The following is a 19,469-nucleotide window of genomic DNA, read 5'->3' on the forward strand; positions in this document are numbered from 1 at the left end:
TATGTTAGAATAATTAGTTAAATGTACAGACTTCAATAGAAATACAACATGTAAGCCTAAAAACACAGGTAATGATCAGGCTCTGTTATGTTTAAATGAATGTGGTACATTTCTTCTTTTAAACTTATTATTTAAAAGTCTGGTAGGGGCAATACTAATATTAGAAGAGTCCTATTCACCTGATGTCCGTCTTTTGTCAGAATTGCTTGCTTGTCCTCAGACCCAGCAATCTCAAACTTCTTGATGAACTCGCAGTCCTCAGCTGAGATCATTTGGCCCCTGAAAAGCATTAAACTCACCAATGACTAAAGAGAGTTAGGCACAAAAAAGGCAATCCAGCAAAGTGCATCAATTGTTCACATTCTTTTATATTAAATGTATTTACTCTCACTTGCTTTTTTACTGTTTTACTATGTCAAAGATCCAGTATATCCATTCTGAAGAGCAAACACAAGTAAATCATATTTCTCTCATCTGTGAAGATTTTGCAGGACTCAATAATAAGGATGGGATGATGGGTTGGACCCACTGATAAAACTGTTACTTGTCCCTTTGGGTTCTATTGATCCCAAACAAAAGTCTACACCTTAAAAATTAAAGATGCACCCAGTATTTTATTTTTATTTTATTTTTTATTTTATTTTACTATTATTACTCACGAAAAATAAAAATTTCTAATTAGATCTAATATGATAATTGTATTTGCTGAAGGATCTAAGGGTCGTCAAATGCAAACTGTGTGTTTTGCTTCATTTACATTAAAGGAATTAAATTAATAATAAAAAATAAAAAAAATCACAACAATAAAACAAGGAATTTAAAACTTTCCAAACTATTTAAAATTGATTTAAAATTAATTTAAAACCGTTAAAGATGATTAACAGAAAAATTACATATATATGTGTGTGTGTGTGTTTGTGTAAGATATAATGCAATCAGAAGTACAGCTAAACAGTTGAGTTTTGAGTCTTGATTTAAATGTGACTAATGTTTTAACACATATGATCTCCTCTGGAAGGTGGTTCCAGAACAGCTAAAACCTGCTAGAACCTGAGTGGTCTGTTAGGTTTATATTCAGTGAGCATACCTGCAATGTACTTAGGCCTAGGGCGTAACTTTGGGTCTACCATTGGGGGGGTTAAACTCGCGGCATATTTATTAATTTATTTATTTATTGAATAATTTTCTTGTGTAAAAGGTAACATTAGAGCTGAAACAACGAATCGATTTAATCGATTAAAATCGATTATTAAAATAGTTGTCAACTAATTTAGTCATCGATTCGTTGCTAAATAACTTTTATTTGCCGTAAGCGGCTCATTTCGTGCATATTTCAAATCTGCGGTGACCAAAGTGTGGCAGTAATGAGCCACCGGAGGTTTTACTCAGCCAGTACAACAGGAGAAGTAGCGAATAGCCAATAGCTGGCCTTGTTTTATGTCACGTGCTTCCCGAACAGCGTCTCTGCAGCCATAGACATCATATGATGTCTATGTCTGCAGCATTCAGCGTGATGTGGGAGTACTTTACATTGAGCCTTTAAAAAAAGAAGAGTAACCTGCACTACTGCACTGTTTAAGGGGACGTTCACATATCGCGTCTTTTGCGCGCTCAAGTTCGTTATTTCCAACACCGCACCGCATCGAGTTAAAAACATCTCAACTTTTCAGAATGCAGCAACCGCACCGCGGGTCATGTGACAAGAACTAACCAATCAGCTTCATCCTTTCCCGTAACAACGTTAAAAGCTCAGTCAAGATGAAAGGAACAGCTGATCATAGTTGTATATGGATTTCCATTTTGAAATAAATTTAGTAGCAGAGCTACTGCAAGCGATTTTTTGAGCTGCAAATCCATTTATCCTTTGCTGAAATTTCCGCGTCTTCAAGGAGAGAGCACGTCATGGTTGCTTAGCAAAGGCAGACGCCTCAGGGGCGCTTCTGCGCGAGCGCTTTGGAAAGAAGGAGAAAGCGGTGCGCCTAGCGTTTTCCACGCGTTTTTAGGCGCGATTTGTGAACGGCCCCTAAGACTTTCATTTGTGCAGATTCTCCAGTACAATGTTGTTTGCAAATGTTTAGTCATAAAAGCTGATAACATTGCTTTTTAACAGTTAACATTTAAAGCTTTACAAACATGTTCTGTGATCAGTTTGTCGTTTAACAGTTCAAAATTCAGTCGTGCAGCCTAATTATGACTGAATGAGAGAGGTAAATGTAGATATTTGAAATGCACTTTTTTTCTAAGTATTATTCACTGCTCTTTTTCACACAGCAGGTTTTTTGTGTGTGCCCTATTTTTTTTTCTGGACAACCTTCTGATGGATTTTACTTTAAATTGTGAGTTCCATTCAGGTTTCATGCCATTGGCACTTTTTTTGAAGGATTGTTTACAATTTCACAGCAAAAGCTATAAAGCTTTTTCCCAGTTAATAATAAAATACAATGTACTGCAATTTTATTCTGTTTTATCCTTATTCTTCGTGAAAATATGTTCGGAAAGATTCCTTAATAAGCTTTGTTCAGGATGTTAAACTACTTTAGGAGGTCTAAGGACTGCCATGGTGAAAACATTATTTGAAATCTTGTGAAATTTGCTAGAGTATGGGTCAGTGTTCTGATTGCAGAAGAGTTCGACAAAGGATTACTAACACAATAAAACAACTCCAGGTATATTTTTGATGAGGATATGACAGTGCAAAATGGTTAAAATCTCTTAAATCTATGCTGAATGATAAAGGCCATTTATTAATAATTTACTTGGGGGAAAAATGGAAAAAACTAAAATATAAGTACATAAACCGATTAATCGATTAATCGTAAAAATAATCGACAGATTAATCGATTATCAAAATAATCGTTAGTTGCAGCCCTAGGTAACATGCTAATTTGCATAATTTAATTATGCACCCCCCCCCCCCCCCCCCCCCCAAAAAAAAACCGGGTGACTGTATTGGAGCAAACAGCAACTTAAGTTACAATTGAGTGACACTGGTTCTACACAGTCCCTGGCAGCCTCTGGCTTTACCTCATACGACACTGGAAAACCAACATCTATCCAGCCAACTCCAGTCAACAAAACACATCATCAGCTAACTCAGGGTTCCTCAAACTTTTTCTGCCATTCCCCACTTCAGAGATAGGAGAGGTTTCCGAGCCCCACCTGTCCCCAATCACCCCAACAAAATGTTAATAAACTAGGCTTTAAGATTAACTGTTAAAATGTATTTTATTAACATCACATTTAAAAACTTAACATCAAATAACTGCATTAAAAACTTTCAAACAGAGAAAATGAAAGTGCAATTATATTATCACTTTGCATGAAATACGACTCAAAAGTAGATTAAAAAAAATAATAATTGTGTTTGCATTTAGCCTCTGATAACATCAAATTCAGAAATTACGTATTTTTTTAGGTATTTTAATAAGATAGATCCCTAAAATACGTTGCGAATACAGCCCAACTAAAGTTGTTTGAACAACAAAACACATCCACTTGCACATATTTGACAATCAGAATATGAGATATATATAAGGAAATAAAAGCAGATCATCAGTCATTCAGCGCTGACAAGCAATGAATGATTCGTCTCCATGGGAACCATAAAGCGATACTACGATCAATAACGGTCGCCTTGAAAAACTTTTAAACTTACGTGAGAAAAGGTTAAGTAAGGCTTACATTTAAATGTGTCTTTGTTTTGTTTTGAGTGTATGGTCAATAAATAAAGGAATTAAAAAGATGGGCACCAAACCTGTTTGTCATGTCTCTACTCCCCACACTTTGAGAAACGCTGAGCTAACTTAACAGCTAACTTAGCAATAGCGGTCAGGGATTTTCTTTTCTTTTTTTTGGCTGGTGTCGACAAACAATGAAAAATCGTTGTCTGGCTGCCTTTCAGAGTTCTTCTCATCTTTCCATCAGCTTTCTCCAACCATTCATCCCATCGACTGCGCGAAATAGTGAACAAACTTGGTAGAGAAAGCGGGTTGGGTAATACCAAGTAGTCGGTTCGGTGGGCGGGGGGGGGTACATTACAGATTATTTAAAATATGATACTATCTTTATTGCTGGCAAATGAAATTAATAAAGAAAATGAACAAAAGTATTCATTCTGACTATTTCATATTTATTTTAATCTGAATGATGTGATGATATTGGGGGGGTTATATTAGTTGGATCTGATTTTTGGGGGGTCATGACCCCCGTAACCCCCCTGCAAATTACGCGCATGACTTAGGCCCTAGGCCAGAGTCAAGTAAAAGAGTGAAGTAAAATTACTTCAATCAATCCTAAATATAACTGGAAGCCAGTGTAAGGACCTACTACTGAATCTAAGGTCTGTCTCCAGAATTACACCAAGATTCTTTACTTGATTTTTAGTTGCAAGACCCCTAGAGTCATGTATACATTCACCCTGAAAACTTCATCTTTGTTTCCAATTGCAATGACCTTTCTCCTTGTTTAACTGAAGAAAGTTCTGGCACATCCAACTGTTAATTCCATCAATGCATTGGCAAAGGGAGTCAATGGGGCTGTAGTCATTTAGTGATAAGGCTAGGTAAATCTGGGTATCATCAGCCAGAGTCCTGCACGCGTCCATTTTTGGAGACCTGTACCCGCAAAGTTCAGCACCAGATCCGACCCGTCACCCGTGATAATATAAAAATTAAAACCGCACCCGCCCAGACCCGTTAATATTTGGCCCATTACCCGATCCGCGCCCGCGATAAATCACACATGCTAAAATCCTTCCAATTAAAATGCGTTATTTTTTATCTCGCACCTCTCTCAACATCACAACAGTGTCATTAATGTGCTAATGAAAAAAAAGTGTGCTTTGTTTTGCGCCATTCAAGTAGCCTACAATCAGCACCTAAATAGGCTATGGAACCTGATAACTACACGCAAATAGACTTATTAATGAAAAAAAAAAAAAAAGAACAAGAAAAATACAACCTGAGCCAGTCGCTCACAAACTATTAATTTACTTTCCCTTAAGGTTACTGTGGAGGAAAAGGATATCGTCCACAGTCTCAGGTTTAAGTTGCGTTCTTGCATTATAAATCCAGCTGTGGAAAAGTCTTTCTCTCTCGCAGCGCGGTCGCACTGTTGCAGTGGTGGTGACATGATGGGTCAAATGGCATATCGTTGTTGCGTAATTAGACATACAAATATTGCACATATTTTTCATCCATGCTACTAACCGCCCGCAATGAGATAATTATCCACCTGCATCTGCACCTGTTTCAGCCACTTTTATGCGGGTACCTGACCCGTTGCCGGACTCTATCATCAGCATAGCTGTGGTAGGCAATTTGGTGCTTTCTCATTATTTGACATGGTGGGAGCATATACAGGCTAAAAAAAGCTGGGACTCCACATGTCATGGACGTCCACTTCGACTTATGCTCTCCTATACTCAAGTAATAACCTCTACCTTCTAAGTATGACCTGAACCATTTGAGTACCATCCCAGAAAGTCGACCCAGTTTTCTAGTCTCTTTAGAAGTATGTTATGAGCAACAGTGTCAAACGCAGCACTAAAATCTATTAGTACCAGCACTGATATTTTGCCAGAATCAGAATTAAAGTGAATATCATTCATCATCTTAATGAGTGCCATCTCTGTGCTGTGATGCGGTCGGAAACAAGATTGAAAATTGTCCAGCTGTCCATTTGAGTTTAAGTATTTTTTCAGTTGTTTAAATATTTCCTTTTCAATAAAATTGCTCTTTCTCAGAAGGGGGCTTAACAACTGCAGTTTTTAGGGAGTTTGGAAGTCCTGCAGACACTTATAAAAGTAAAGTTAGCAGGGTCTGTTTCATTGACCGTTGCACTGCAGCTGTCTTCTAGCCATGTTTCACTTAGAAACATAAAATCAGGTTGTTTGTGTTAACCCTTACGGTTTAAGAAGGCCTTAGACTTTCTATCATGTGATAAATCAGAAATATAGAAAGCTACAGGCACACTGGGTTCCCGCTTGTCCTGGATGTGTCAACCACATGATATCTTAGAAGCTGATATGATGTCCTGTCTTCACGCATACTTTGTCCAGGTGTGTGTGTGCCATTCAGGTTGAATGGATTGGCATATAATACTGAAGGATGACAGAGGGAGAAATAGATGTTGTCTTTTAGCACTCTTGCACCAAGTTTGTTTGGGTTGAGGCCATTCAGTTTAAAAAGTTGTCTATGGCCCAAGAAAAGATTGAAATTGTCAATGAAGTTGACTCCTTTTATACTACAGATTCTTTGTAGCCATGTATTCAGCCCAAGCAACCATGAAAACACGTTAGTTCCCCTTGCTGGGAGTGGTCCACTGATGAATGACTGAACTTCAAGCCTTTGAAGTGTTTCAAAGAGTTCACTGAAATCCTTCTTAAGGAGTTCTGACTGCTCTTTCTGAATATCATACTTCCCCACATGGATGATGATTTGATTTGCAGTCTTGTGCTTCATTAGAAAGTTTTGAAGTTCCTTGTTCACATCAGAGACAGTTGCTTGAGGAAAGCAGCATGTAGTTGTAGTCCTGCTACTGATGTTTCTGATAATGGAGTCACCCACTATATGAGTCCAGGGCACAACTGCGCTGCTTTTCTATAATGCCTGTTAGTAGCAAGGTTAGCTGCTACCTGAGAGAATCCATGTTCAATCCCATTTAGGGATTCCTTACCCACATTTATTAATGCTTCAAATCTATTCTCAAGATTTATAGGGGGTGGTAGAATACCAGTGTCAACAAACCTTGTCATAGCAGTATTTGAGGTAAAGGATGCTACACCAGCAATAAAAGATACTTGTGACAATCTGATGTCTCGCATGCCTTTGGGTCTCACTCCTTGTTTGTGCCATCAATTAGTCCGGCAGTCAATTTCGACTTGTTCCTCTACACTTGGTATAAACTTTTGAGATTCACTTGATTCATGGGAAACACCGGCTGTATGCTAAAGTAGTTCCATGATGACCGTCTGCTGTGTGTTCCGCTTGTTTTTGGAAGTCCGCCAAGTAACTTTGTTTCAAGAATCACAATCCTTTGTAGAAGTATGTGGCATGTTAATGCAGCAAGTAGTTTCCACAAGATGTATTATCTTTCTTATCAGTTAGAATGTAGGCAGCTGTGTTTTCCCGTCTCCGGAATGTAAGCTGCTGCCAGTGGGAGGCAAAGTGTTCTTTTTCATAGTATTATTCCAGTTCCGGAAAGCTTTTAGTTTAGTGTTTGTGCCAAAAATGTGTTGTTTGAGCACTGTGCTGATCTGCTGATGTTAAAATCTTATAGAAATCTGAAAAAGGTATGTAAAAAGGGAGCAAAGAGCAGAGCAGTAAGCAAGAGTGTCCGAACAGTAGTGAAGCCGAAAGCAACCATACATTTCTTTCTTTCTTTCATATTCATTTTTTTCTCAATGTATTCATTCATTCCTTTATAATAATTTATTATTTAATCATTTTATTAATCAATTTAATCATATAATCATTTAAAATAAAATAAAATGTAAAAATAAATCAGTTTAAAATGTGTTGATTATTAATTTATATTATATCGTTTTTTATATATTATTTTCCCATTGTTGTTTAGCCTTATGATTGTGTGGTTTCAAGGGATGTTTGCTCATTCAACTTATTGGCTGATAGAAGACTGTTAACAGTTTTGGGTACCAGACAAGACTTGCTGTTAACATGTTTCGGGTATTAGACAACTTTGCTGACTAGTTGTTGACATGATCTTACATTGCTTTACTGTATGTTGCAAAAATACTTTTTGTTCAGCTCTGCCTTATTCCTTCAAAACTTGAGAGAAATATGAGAGAACAATGAAACTTCCTGAACTGTAATTTTGCACTTTTACTCAGATTTTTAAGATGTCGTCAAGGACTAACGTAAGATGAACAACCATGTACATTTTTGCTATTGCCTTCCTTGCTTCAATCTGATTTCACCTGCCACATGCCTGCTGCATTAATACAGTATGCATCTGATTTAAACTACAAGTATAGACTGATTATCATACTTCATTATGCAGTCTTTATTATACTTCATTATTCAGTCTTTAATATACTTTGTTTAGCAATTTGTTCTAACTGAAATTTGATTGTCTTCATATTTATGTAACTATCCCATTGCCTGGTTTATAGCAGAATAAAAATAACAACTATTATGGAAGCAAAATAATGACTTATGTCTTTGAAACAAAAAAGCATGCTGAATAGCACTAACTGAAAAATAATGCATTGAATTAACAGTTCTTGCATTTTAATGCCTTGAATTTCCAGGGCTTGCATTGTTAGGTCCTGAAATTTTATATAGTTGTTAATTTAAGATGTGAATATTTCAATTAAAAATATTTCACACACCTTTTCATAATTAAAAAATCAATAATTCATATTCACGTACCAGAATTCCCTTCCAAAATATTAAATCGGTTAAAAATACGATGTATAATATTCAACAGGCAAATTTCGGTCCGTTTTATTTCAGTGGTTAAAATTCGGCAGATAATTCGCCCTTTCACATCCGGGAGCTGCAGGAATAGCAGTAGAGCACAGAGGCATGATCTCTATCTACTGTCAGTCGCTCACCAACAGGTGGTGCAAGAGGCTGTTAAATAAGGCCAAAGCAACAGGTGGATTAAGTAATACAGTTACAAAAACTGATCTGCAGAAATTAAGCAAGCGCTAAGTAGAAGTTTTGATTATCGGGGCATGTGGAAAAGCTGATTGTGCGTATGTTTATTTCAACCTCTTTGCGGTTACCAAGTAAGCAGCTATGTTCAGCAGTTCCTTCATCTTGGCTGAGCTTTCAACGTTGTTACGGGAAAGGATGAAGCTGAATGTTTAGTTCTTGTCACATGACCCGCGGTGCGCTTGCGGCATTCTGAAAGTTGAGATGTTTTTAACTCGATGCTGTTCGGACGCGCCTGGAAAAAACGGGACCGCGTCGCACCGCGTGCGCATCGCGACCGCGTCGCTTCCATTATGAGCGCGCATACCGCGCGCCTACATTGGAAATAACGAACTTGAGCATGCAAAAGACGCGATAAGTGAACGCCCCCTAAGAACTGCGGTCTTCTACAGTACTTCAAATATGCCGTGGAGAATCACAGAAAGTGACCGAATTCAAGAACATTGTTGCAGCATCTCTCATGCAACGAATAAACACCGCTAACTTGGAGAATACAGTGGAAACTCCTCTTCTCGCGTCTGCCCTAGACCCTCGGCACAAACATCTCAGGTTTCTCGATGAAAACATGAGAGAAGTAAGAAAAAAACTTTATTTGAACATTATCAGAACATTTTCCTTGATGCAAGTGGTGCGGATGCAGCCGCCGTCACCAACGATGAAGAGGATGCAATAACAACTCGTAGGAAAAGGCTGGAAAAGGCTGAGCCAGTACTTCAGCGATGATTACAGAGAGTCCAGCCGAGACGAGTGGGTACAGTTCTTGCTGGAGCCATGTATTCCATGTATTCCACCAGATGAGGATCCCATTCAGTGGTGAAACGAAAACACGAAGCGCTTCACAAAACTTATTCGCTTAGCACACCGTTATTTGTGAGTCCCGTCAACGTCTGTGCCGTCAGAGCACGTTTTCTCCGCGGCCGTCCTTATTGTTAACAGACTAAGGAGCCGACTTTCCCCCAATCATGTTTACATGCCCGTATTTCTTAACAAGAACATTTGAAAGAATAGAAAAAAAGAAAAAAAGATTTGCTGACAGTTTAAAAGTTAAGTGTACAATAGCCTAATTGCTGCAGGCTGCTTTACGTTTTTTCTTTGTTCACTTATTATTATTTTTTTGCTTTTAATCTGTACTTTTATTTGTTTGCACGCATTGTTAAAGGTTTTCAGCTACAAAACACGATGTGTAATGTTCAAGCTTATTGTGTGTAAGCTTGTTCAAAATGACGAAAACAAATGTTGCTGAAAAATGTCTGACTCATTAAACGTAATTTAAATAAACGAATATTCTTTTTTTTGTGAGCTCAAATAGTCGAATGTGATATTTGTGGAAAACGCCCATCCCTAGTTAGTCAGTCTTGTATCTAGCAATGTACTACAACTGTTGGAACATGAAAACCCTTTCCAGGGATCTTTAATATGTAAATAATTGTATACTGTAAATATATGAAGGGAGGTATTGGCAAAATCTCACCTGTAGAAAATCACTATGAGAAATACAAGATTAAGAATTTGACTGTGTTATTTAAAATTTTTATTAAAACACATTGGACCTTTTAACCCAGTCAGTGGAATTGTCAGACGGTCCCTTGGGTGCGGTAGCACGTCAATAATTTCTTCAGTTTACATTTTCAGAATATACCTAGATTGTTTTTAACTCATTTTTTTATGTTAATATAAATTGGTTGCATATTGTTAAAACTAATCATGGTCTTGATATCTTTGTGTGACTGTCGACTTTATAGACCAGTGGTAATGGAAATCAATTATAAAGAAAATGCAGCGCATTGGATTCTTTTTGATCCCATTTGCTTGCCTGTATATAGTTTGCATAATCCTCAATAAAATCTATTCTGAGATCTGAGGTCTTATATCACAGTATTAATTGACTGAGAAGCGTTACTCCTCATTGGGGAATCCTGGAATGTGACGTGAGGGGATCCCCAGTATTAAAGCACAGCGACTCACAAGCCATGACACAAAGTTAGGCAAACTAAACAACCGAAAGCAATATGTGTCTTCCTTAGATGTAATGTTAGTTCTGTAATTCAGTGTTGGGTAAAACACCATTATAATCTCCTTCGAATGGATTGCCATTTTGAAATAAATTTAGTAGCAGAGCTACTGAAAGCGATTTTTTTGTGCTGCAAATCCATTTATCCTTTGCTGAAATTTCCGCGTCTTCATGGAGAGAACGCGTCATTGTTGCTTAGCCTCAGGAGCGCTTCTGCCCGAGCACTTTGGAAAAAAGGAGAAAGCGGCGCACATAGCCTTTTCCACGCGTTATTAGGCACGATATGTGAATTGCCCCTTATTCATTCATTAATTATTTTTTAAATAAATTAAATTATTTTATATATATAACATGCACTTTTTCTTGTTCCGTAACTTGCGTTCATATCCACATCTGTCTGTATATAGTTTGCATCATCAGTAAGATTGTCTTTAAATCGCTGTCACTGTTAGTGCGCTGAGCCACGTGTTTTCTTTTCTTTAACAGATTTCTGAGGGAAACCGCGTGAAACCTTGAGCGTTCGTTCATATTTTACATCTGCTTAACTGTCTATATAGTTTGCATAATCATCAATAAAATGTATTCTGAGATCTGAGGTCTTATATCACAGTATTATTTGACTGAGAAGCATTACTCGTCATTGGGGAATCCTGGAATGTGACGCGAGGGGATCCCCAGTATTAGCCTGCAGCACAGCGACTCACAAGCCATGACACAAAGTTAGGCAAACTAAACAACCGAAAGCAATATATGTCTTCCTTAGATGTAATGTTAGTTCTGTAATTCAGCGTTGGGTAAAACACCATAATAATCTCCTTCGAATGCTGCTTACTTGGTAACAGAAAAGAGGTTGAAATAAACATACGCACAATCAGCTTTTCCAAATGCCCCGATAATCAAAACTTCTACTTAGCGCTTGCTTAATTTCTGCAGATCAGTTTTTGTAACTGTATTACTTAATCCACCTGTTGCTTTGGCCTTATTTAACAGCCGCTTGCACCACCTGCTGGTGAGCGACTGACAGTAGATAGAGATCATGCCTCTGTGCTCTACTGCTATTCCTGCAGCTCCCGGATGTGAAAGGGCGAATTATCTGCCGAATTTTAACCACTGAATTTGTGGAAGCGAATTTGGAAAGTGAAATAAAATGGACCGAAATTTGCCTGTTGAATATTATACATCGTATTTTTTAACCGATTTAATATTTTGGAAGTGAATTCTGGAACGTGAATATGAATTATTGATTTTTTTATTATGAAAAAGTGTGTGAAATATTTTTAATTGAAATATTCACAGCTTAAACGAACAACTATACTACATTTCAGGACCTAACAATGCAAGCCCTGGAAATACAAGGCATTAAAATGCAAGAACTGTTAATTCAATGCATTATTTTTTCAGATAGTGCTATTCAGCATGCTTTTTTGTTTCAAAGACATAAGTCATTATTTTACTTCCATAAACTATAATGCAACACAAATTTAACAACAACCCTAGCATTTAAGTCTGAATGGTCTGAGGTCAGTAGGATTTTTTGAAAGAAGCACCTAATGCCAAAGTCCTTTTAAGACAGGTCATGTCACTCGGAAGCCATCTTTGAAATGCCTCTCTGGCATACAAGTGCAACTCCTATCATTTTGAATGGGGAAACATCAAATTCTCAAAACTGTTCACTAAGCTTACGAATACATTTCATATTTGAAATCACCAAAGAAACCTGACAACAACTATGTCATAAATGCTGTTACTTTTGCTCAAACAGCATTATTTTTCAGGCTATATCAGCCAGTGTCTAAGAGCACATCTCAGAACTTTGACTGTTTCTATAGCAACCAGGACTTCTAACGGCAGCTGCAGTGGATGCGCTGACTTTACCGATCAGCGATTGGCTCTTTCATTCAGAAGGCGGTGCTTCCTGAGATTGAGAGGCCATATTGAGCGTTGCATTTTTCCCCCTTCAAAACTATACGAGTGACATGTTTTTGTTATTCTATAGTCTTTGCTTATGCTCACCAAGGCTGATTTGTTTAATCAAAAAATAGCAAAAACAAACTATTACAACTTCAAATAACTGCTGTCCATATTAAAACACAATTTAATGCTGTGACGCTAAGCTGATTTTTTTTTCAGCAGCTATTACTCCAGTCTTCAATGTTACACAATCCTTCAGAAATTTGGTGCTCAGGAAACATTTTCTGTTATTATCAATGTTCGAAACGATTGTGCTGCTTAATAATTTTGTGGAAACCCTAATTAACTTTTTCAGGATTATGTGATAAATATATCAAACAGGTTATTTTGTAAAAAAAAAAAAAAAAAAAAATGCATATTTTAAAACCAAATTATTGCTCCAGGGGCTTCATAAAATTATTATTTTCCTAATTTCTTTCTAAACCTGACCCTAAAACCTTTGAAAAGTAGGAGCGATTAACACACACATTTGACAGAAGAAGCTTTCTTTGAAAAGCTTTCTGTGTGTTATAACAGTAGGGAGTTACTAACTATACTACTATGTAAACAGTAAATATCACATATGGATTAGAAAATATAACTATAATCACCTTGATTCTGTTCAAGCCTAATTTACTACCTTTAGAAGCATCATTTAAAAAGAAAAGTACTGTTGGCTTGGTTGGTAAACAAAATTAAGCAAGGACTATACAAACAAGACAGAAACAGAAACAGACACAGCCACACACACACACACACACACTACCTCCATCATAACTGTCACAAGACAGTGACACAAAGAAGTCAGTTTCCTTAAAAGATCTAGAACTTCTTCCTGATTTAGAGAAGCATTACACCAGGGAAATTAATTTAAGTTACGTTAATTTAACTCAAGTTATATAATCTTTAACAAAGAAAAAAACCAAGATCCAAATTCTCAAGATATACAATTCTGAAGACACACAAATGGTTTTGTTCTTTGTTGTGTAGTCAGTGACCTCTTCAAACTAGTGAGCTGCCTACAAAGACAGCATTTTAGGCATCATAGGGTCCAAAAAATCTCTCTTGTGACACAGTATGCAGAATAAGAACCAGAAATGCTTCCAGATTTCAGATGTATTTGTTCCATTGGATCTAGGAGATGAATATTAAAGCAGAAGTGGTATTGAGATGAACTCACTGGAGGTAGGACTGCCAGTTGACCTTGTTTGCTCGGACCTCTGCGGCCTTGGCAGCGATGATATTGGTGGGGACGGCAGCGTCCACTGCCCCTCGGATATCCATCTTGAGATCTTGTATATTAGGACCTTAAAACTGAACACAATATATCAAATCGTGATGTGCTGTCCCTGAAAAGGCCACTATGACAAATGCTGCAGCATCTGTAACATACTCATTCCAGCTTACTCATCATCTCGAAAAGTAGTTAGAATCGGTAACACAATGAAAAAAAATGTTTAACAAAGTTTAACCTTACACAAGATTTCTGTGAAAAAACTACGGTGTGTTACTAATAAAAACTATTAAAATGACTTAGCGTAACGTAAGCAAGGGTCGTGTATCAGCTAACGTTAGCAAAGGGTGAAAGAGGGAAAAATGCGAATTCACTTAAAATATATATGAGATTAACTAAACGTTTGGGTAGGTCTGGACACATCTTTTCAAAATAATTGGATACAATTCGTTATATACGTCTTCAAAACAAACAAACAAAAATACTGAATGGATAGAGCCACTGACAACTGCTAATGCAGAACAGCGGGTTGGAAATGTATCGCCTATACTTTGTGTTTAGTCAGACGTTACTATACAGTTATCTGGTAATTATCTGTGAACCCGATTAGCAATAATTCTAGTAAAAATATTCTAAATATATTTGACTTCTCGCTTACCTACTGCCTTTGCTGTCAAATTTGCTACAAGACGTCACGGGATCGATGTCACGTGATGCTGTCATGTGAGAGGACCAGCGAATTAACCCTTTAAAGAGCACAATCTTTGCAGTGGTGAGGATTTTGATTCAGCTCAGTGACTCGAATCTATGGAATGTTATTGCGGACTTTATTCAAAAGGAATTGCAAATTGTATTTGAATTGTATTTGCAATTGCGTTTTCAATTTGTGGACGCATAAAATGTGACATAATCCAAACGCAAATGCAAATCGCGCATTACATTTTTCATTTTCGATTAAGTGAACGCACAGTGTCTGCCAAATTTAAAATGGAAATGCAAAGTCCGTTTGCAATTGTGTTTCCCATATCTTATGAGCTATGATCCTGTCATATTTAAATAGCAATATTAATTACCACATTTGCCTTTTCACTCTCTCTGCACTGTGCATGTAAACTGCCAAAACTCAAATGGAATCGCAATACCTTTTGCATTTGAATTTCCAACGTCTACACAGAAACCTGTCAATCAAGTGACAGGGGTGGGGCCATTTTATTGGGCGTGTTTGCATTGGGAAGTGATGATGTTAAAGAACATTTCATAACGTCTCAGACAACTGTACATTTGGGGCTACTGTGGCTTAATTATAAACACTATCGTTAACTCATATTTACCCTAGTAAAAACATGGTACATTTTAGTACAATCGAAGATACAACAATTCTACTAGAATAGACTTGTATATGTGCATGCCAGAAGAGATGAGAAATGGATTTGTGTTCAGCACCACAAAAAGAGCATAAGGTGTCAATAGCAGGAAACATCTTTTTTAAAGCTTCACAGGATAGAAAAGATGAAGTAATTTGTAAGACACATCCTTAATCTTATTGGTTATTAAGTATTTAGATGACAAAGTCCACACAAATTAATTAATAATTATTTATTACCGTCGACTGTGAGTGGCGTCACTTCCCAATGGAAACACGCCCAATAAAATGGCCCCACCCCTGTCACTTGATTGACAGGTTTCCGTGTAGACGTTGGAAATTCAAATGCAAAAGGTATTGCGATTCCATTTGAGTTTTGGCAGTTTACATGCACAGTGCAGAGAGAGTGAAAAGGCAAATGTGGTAATTAATATTGCTATTTAAATATGACAGGCTCATAGCTCATAAGATATGGGAAACACAATTGCAAACGAACTTTGCATTTCCATTTTAAATTTGGCAGACACTGTACGTTCACTTAATCGAAAATGAAAACGGTAATGCGCGATTTGCATTTGCGTTTGGATTATGTCACATTTTATGCGTCCACAAATTGAAAACGCAATTGCAAATACAATTTGCAATTCCTTTTGAATAAAGTCCGCAATATCATTCCATACGAATCATTTAAATCCGTTAAAATCCGTTCACTGTTCATTTTAGTTGTCACTGCCCTCTATGAAATGAACATTGGACGCGTTCAAAGGGAACACCATATGCAACGTCAAACACAAAATAAATTTGAGTCGTGCTTTATAGAGCAATTTGTGGTATAATGACATAATAATATAGGCTTACTTCTGTAAATAAATGTCCATAGTTTAATTTAATATACATCTGTATATAATACAGTCATATGTATTGATATCAGTGGTTTTTGACTAGCACCCCTATTGTAGCTACACAATAATATTCTAACTGTGCGTTCACACTGCCGGCGTCGAGAGCGTCAAAAATCGCTCTTGCCGCTCTGCTCGCGACGCTGCAGAAAGATTCGTGAGCACTCAGACGCTCTGACGTAGGCCCAATGCTTATTTTGTATTTAAAGTGGCTGCAAAGCAAACAAGCTTGTTGATCTCGTGCAGACTAACCACAAGGAGGGTAACGTTATAAGTTAACCTCATTAAATATTGTTGTGGACGAAATATTAAGATCCTTTACTTAAAATGAACAATCTCAGACACCTTGGTCCACGTATCACTTTTAATTTATTTTTTATGTCCCTGTACGCAAACAGGAACACATCATAGATTATTGCAAACGCGAAACAGCAATAATCAACCTGTCCTCCATTGTGCTTGGGAACCAATGTGGTCGGAGCATAGACGGTAAAAGAAATGGACACAGCGACCCCATTGGAACTGAATTGAGACAAGTGAAGGCCATTTTTAGCGATTTTTAGCACTTCTGTTTCTGACGCGCAGACTCAAACTAAGCTTGATGACGTCAGCAACCTGTCTGACAGATGTAAATATTCTAGTAGCTGTGCGTGCAAACTGCCATCGTTAATCTTCCTCCTGTCTGTACGGTAATGCGACAGAGAGTCGAGTGGTTATGACGCAATCGTTAGCCTATTTTTTACAAAAACTGTTTCTACGGGGCCATAATGTAACATAGAAGGTAATGGAGCCCTTTATACATTGTCGTGTATTTTTAGAAATAAATAATGGACAAACGGAGTCTTTAAACGCCTCAGATGTAAAACTATTCGCTGTCAAAGTGACGCCAAAATGAATGGGAGTCAATGGGAATGCTACCGCAAGTGAAGTTCTGCTACAAGATGGCGGCACGCGGCCGACTTCAACTTCCGGTCGACTTCCTTGCCACCTGCCTGGGTCGGAGCTGCGTTCTCTGGAATCCTCTCAAGCAGTGGACTTCTACGTTCCGATTGGTTGCTGCCCAACCGCGTCATAGCTCATTACCATAAAGTTGCCTTGATTTCAACTCTCCTCGACGCTCTCAACGGCCAAGTCGCGCCGCGCCGCTCCTCGCCGCTGCTCGATGCCAGCTTACATTGAAAATGAATGACTTCCGGCCACTTTGACGCTCTCGACGCCGGCGGTGTGAACGCACAGTAAGCCTGCAGCAATATGGAATTACATTTGTTTCAATAATAATGAAAAAAACTTTTTTCATTCTATAAACCTGAATGTAACGTTTTCAGAAACTATCAAAAATATGCTATTACAAAAGAGGAACAACACAATGAAAATGAAAAAAAAATGAACTCAGTCGCACAAATTTAACAGGCTCTTCAAATATGCTTCATTCTTTGTTAATGTTTTTCAAAGATTTGTTTATGCTAATCGTGGATTCTGAATTCATTGCCACAGATTTCGCTTACGTTTTGCAGTTTTTCGTTTGGTGTTTTGACACAAACTTCTCGTGGGGGCGGGGTTAACAGTGATCTACTCTGATTGGATAATGAGCTTTTGATGGACAGGTGCTCTCTGACCGGGAAGTACAGACGTCACTCAGTGGCGCGCATATTGGAAAGCTCTTGTGGCGATTATATCTGGTCTCTACAGCAAAAAATTCTTTTTCATAGACAAAGTGAAAGACATTTATATTAAGCTCATACACAGGTAGGTACCCTGTAAAGAAGTTTATACAAAGATTTAAATCTTTGATCTTACATGCTCTTTTTCGAGTTCTGAAGAAACTGTAGCCTACACTTATTTTGGTCATGTCACTACACTCAGAAACTTTGGGATGATATTGGTGTGCTTGTCAAGTGTAAGATTTTGCCAGGCTTCTCAGTACATATGAAAAACTTTATATTTGGGTATTATGACTCTGACCCCACAAGCAAAAATAACAGTTTTGTTATTAATTAAAAAATGTTCCTAAACAAATTTCTGTCACGCTGTCAGTCTCTGTTTCCCTGGGTGTCCACTAGTGGGCTCACTTCCCCTTAGGCACTTCACCATAGGCACTATAATTCCTCTAGTCTGGTCCTGTCTTCACAGTAATTGCACTCCAGTTAATTGCACCAGGTGCAGGCAATCTATTGTCATTAGCCTCCTTATAAATACCTGTCTTTCCCTGTTGTTTGTATGGAGTCCTTACCTTTCGTGTTATTCAGCCGTCTTGCTCCCCGAGATTCATCCCTGCCTTCTCGTCCTCCGAGTTCCCGTGCCGTGCCGTGCCGTGCCGTGCCGTGCCGTTCCTTTTCCTTTTCCTTTTCCTTTCCTTTGTTTGTTTTTGTTCTGGACTGATTGTTGGTTTTGACCTTGGATTGTTTGACTTCGATTTTGGATTATCCCTCAATAAAAGCATACCTGCTTTTGGATCTCGCTCTCCCTGTGTCTCTCTGGATACACGATCATTACAGAAGGACTCCATCCTAAGAGATCCAGCGGTATGTCTGCTCCAATTTCCTCCCCAGCCATCAAGCGGGAGAGGAATGGCTTTGAGGGTACTCGCCTGGTAGTGTTCCATGGAACCAGGGGAGGTCGCTCAGGAGTGAGTAATCGAGAGGAGGTCCGGCAGCGATCTCCACTGTGGCTTCCCCATTATGGATAGAGAGGGGAGAGGAGGCGCAAATCGGCTGAGCCAGCGCCGCTGTGCAAGATGGCCGCCAGTCCAGTGCCGCTGCACAAGATGGCCGCCAACCCAACGCCGCTGCGCAGCTCAGCGCCACGAGGCAACATGGCCGCCCTGGGGCCCTTCGGCCTCGACCACAAGGATGTGGTGGTCTCCTGCTCCGCCCTGGGGGGCTTCCGGCCTGACCACATGGTTGTGGTGGTCTTCTGCTCCGCCCTGGGGGACTCCGGCCTTGACCACAAGGATGTGGTGGTCTTCTGATCCGCCCTGGGGGGTTTCCGCCCTGACCACACGGTTGTGGTGGTCTTCTGCTCCGCCCTGGGGGACTCCGGCCTCGACCACAAGGACGTGGTGGTCTTCTGTTCCGCCCTGGGGGGCATTCGTCCCGACCACACAGAGGTGGTGGTCTTATGCTCTGCCCTGGGGGACCCCGACCTCGACCACAAGGATGTGGTGGTCTTCTGCTCCGCCCTGGGGGGCTTCCGCCCTGACCACACGGTTGTGATGGTCTTCTGCTCAGCCCTGGGGGGCTTCTGCCTTGACCACATGGTGGTGGTGGTTTTCTGCTCCGTCCTGGGGGGCATCCGTCCCGACCACACGGAGGTGGTGGTCTTCTGCTCTGCCCTG

General features: G+C 38.9%; 1 protein-coding gene across 2 annotated transcripts in view; it reads right to left on the reverse strand.

The window, feature by feature from the left end:
- Positions 1-14,663, reverse strand: part of LOC132096418 (V-type proton ATPase subunit H-like) — a 53,895-nt gene extending 39,232 nt beyond the window's left edge. For both annotated transcript variants that reach the window (XM_059501755.1, XM_059501754.1), the window contains exons 1-3: positions 14,532-14,663; positions 13,820-13,953; positions 180-279 (exon numbers count right to left, since the gene is read on the reverse strand). In XM_059501755.1, the coding sequence (XP_059357738.1) occupies positions 180-279; positions 13,820-13,923 (204 nt within the window). In that variant the 5' untranslated portion in view covers positions 13,924-13,953; positions 14,532-14,663. The remainder of the gene's footprint in view (positions 1-179; positions 280-13,819; positions 13,954-14,531) is intronic.
- Between the last annotated feature and the right edge of the window lie 4,806 nt (positions 14,664-19,469).

This window comes from Carassius carassius, chromosome 20 (assembly GCF_963082965.1).
Source record: "Carassius carassius chromosome 20, fCarCar2.1, whole genome shotgun sequence".
Classification (NCBI taxonomy): domain Eukaryota; kingdom Metazoa; phylum Chordata; class Actinopteri; order Cypriniformes; family Cyprinidae; genus Carassius; species Carassius carassius.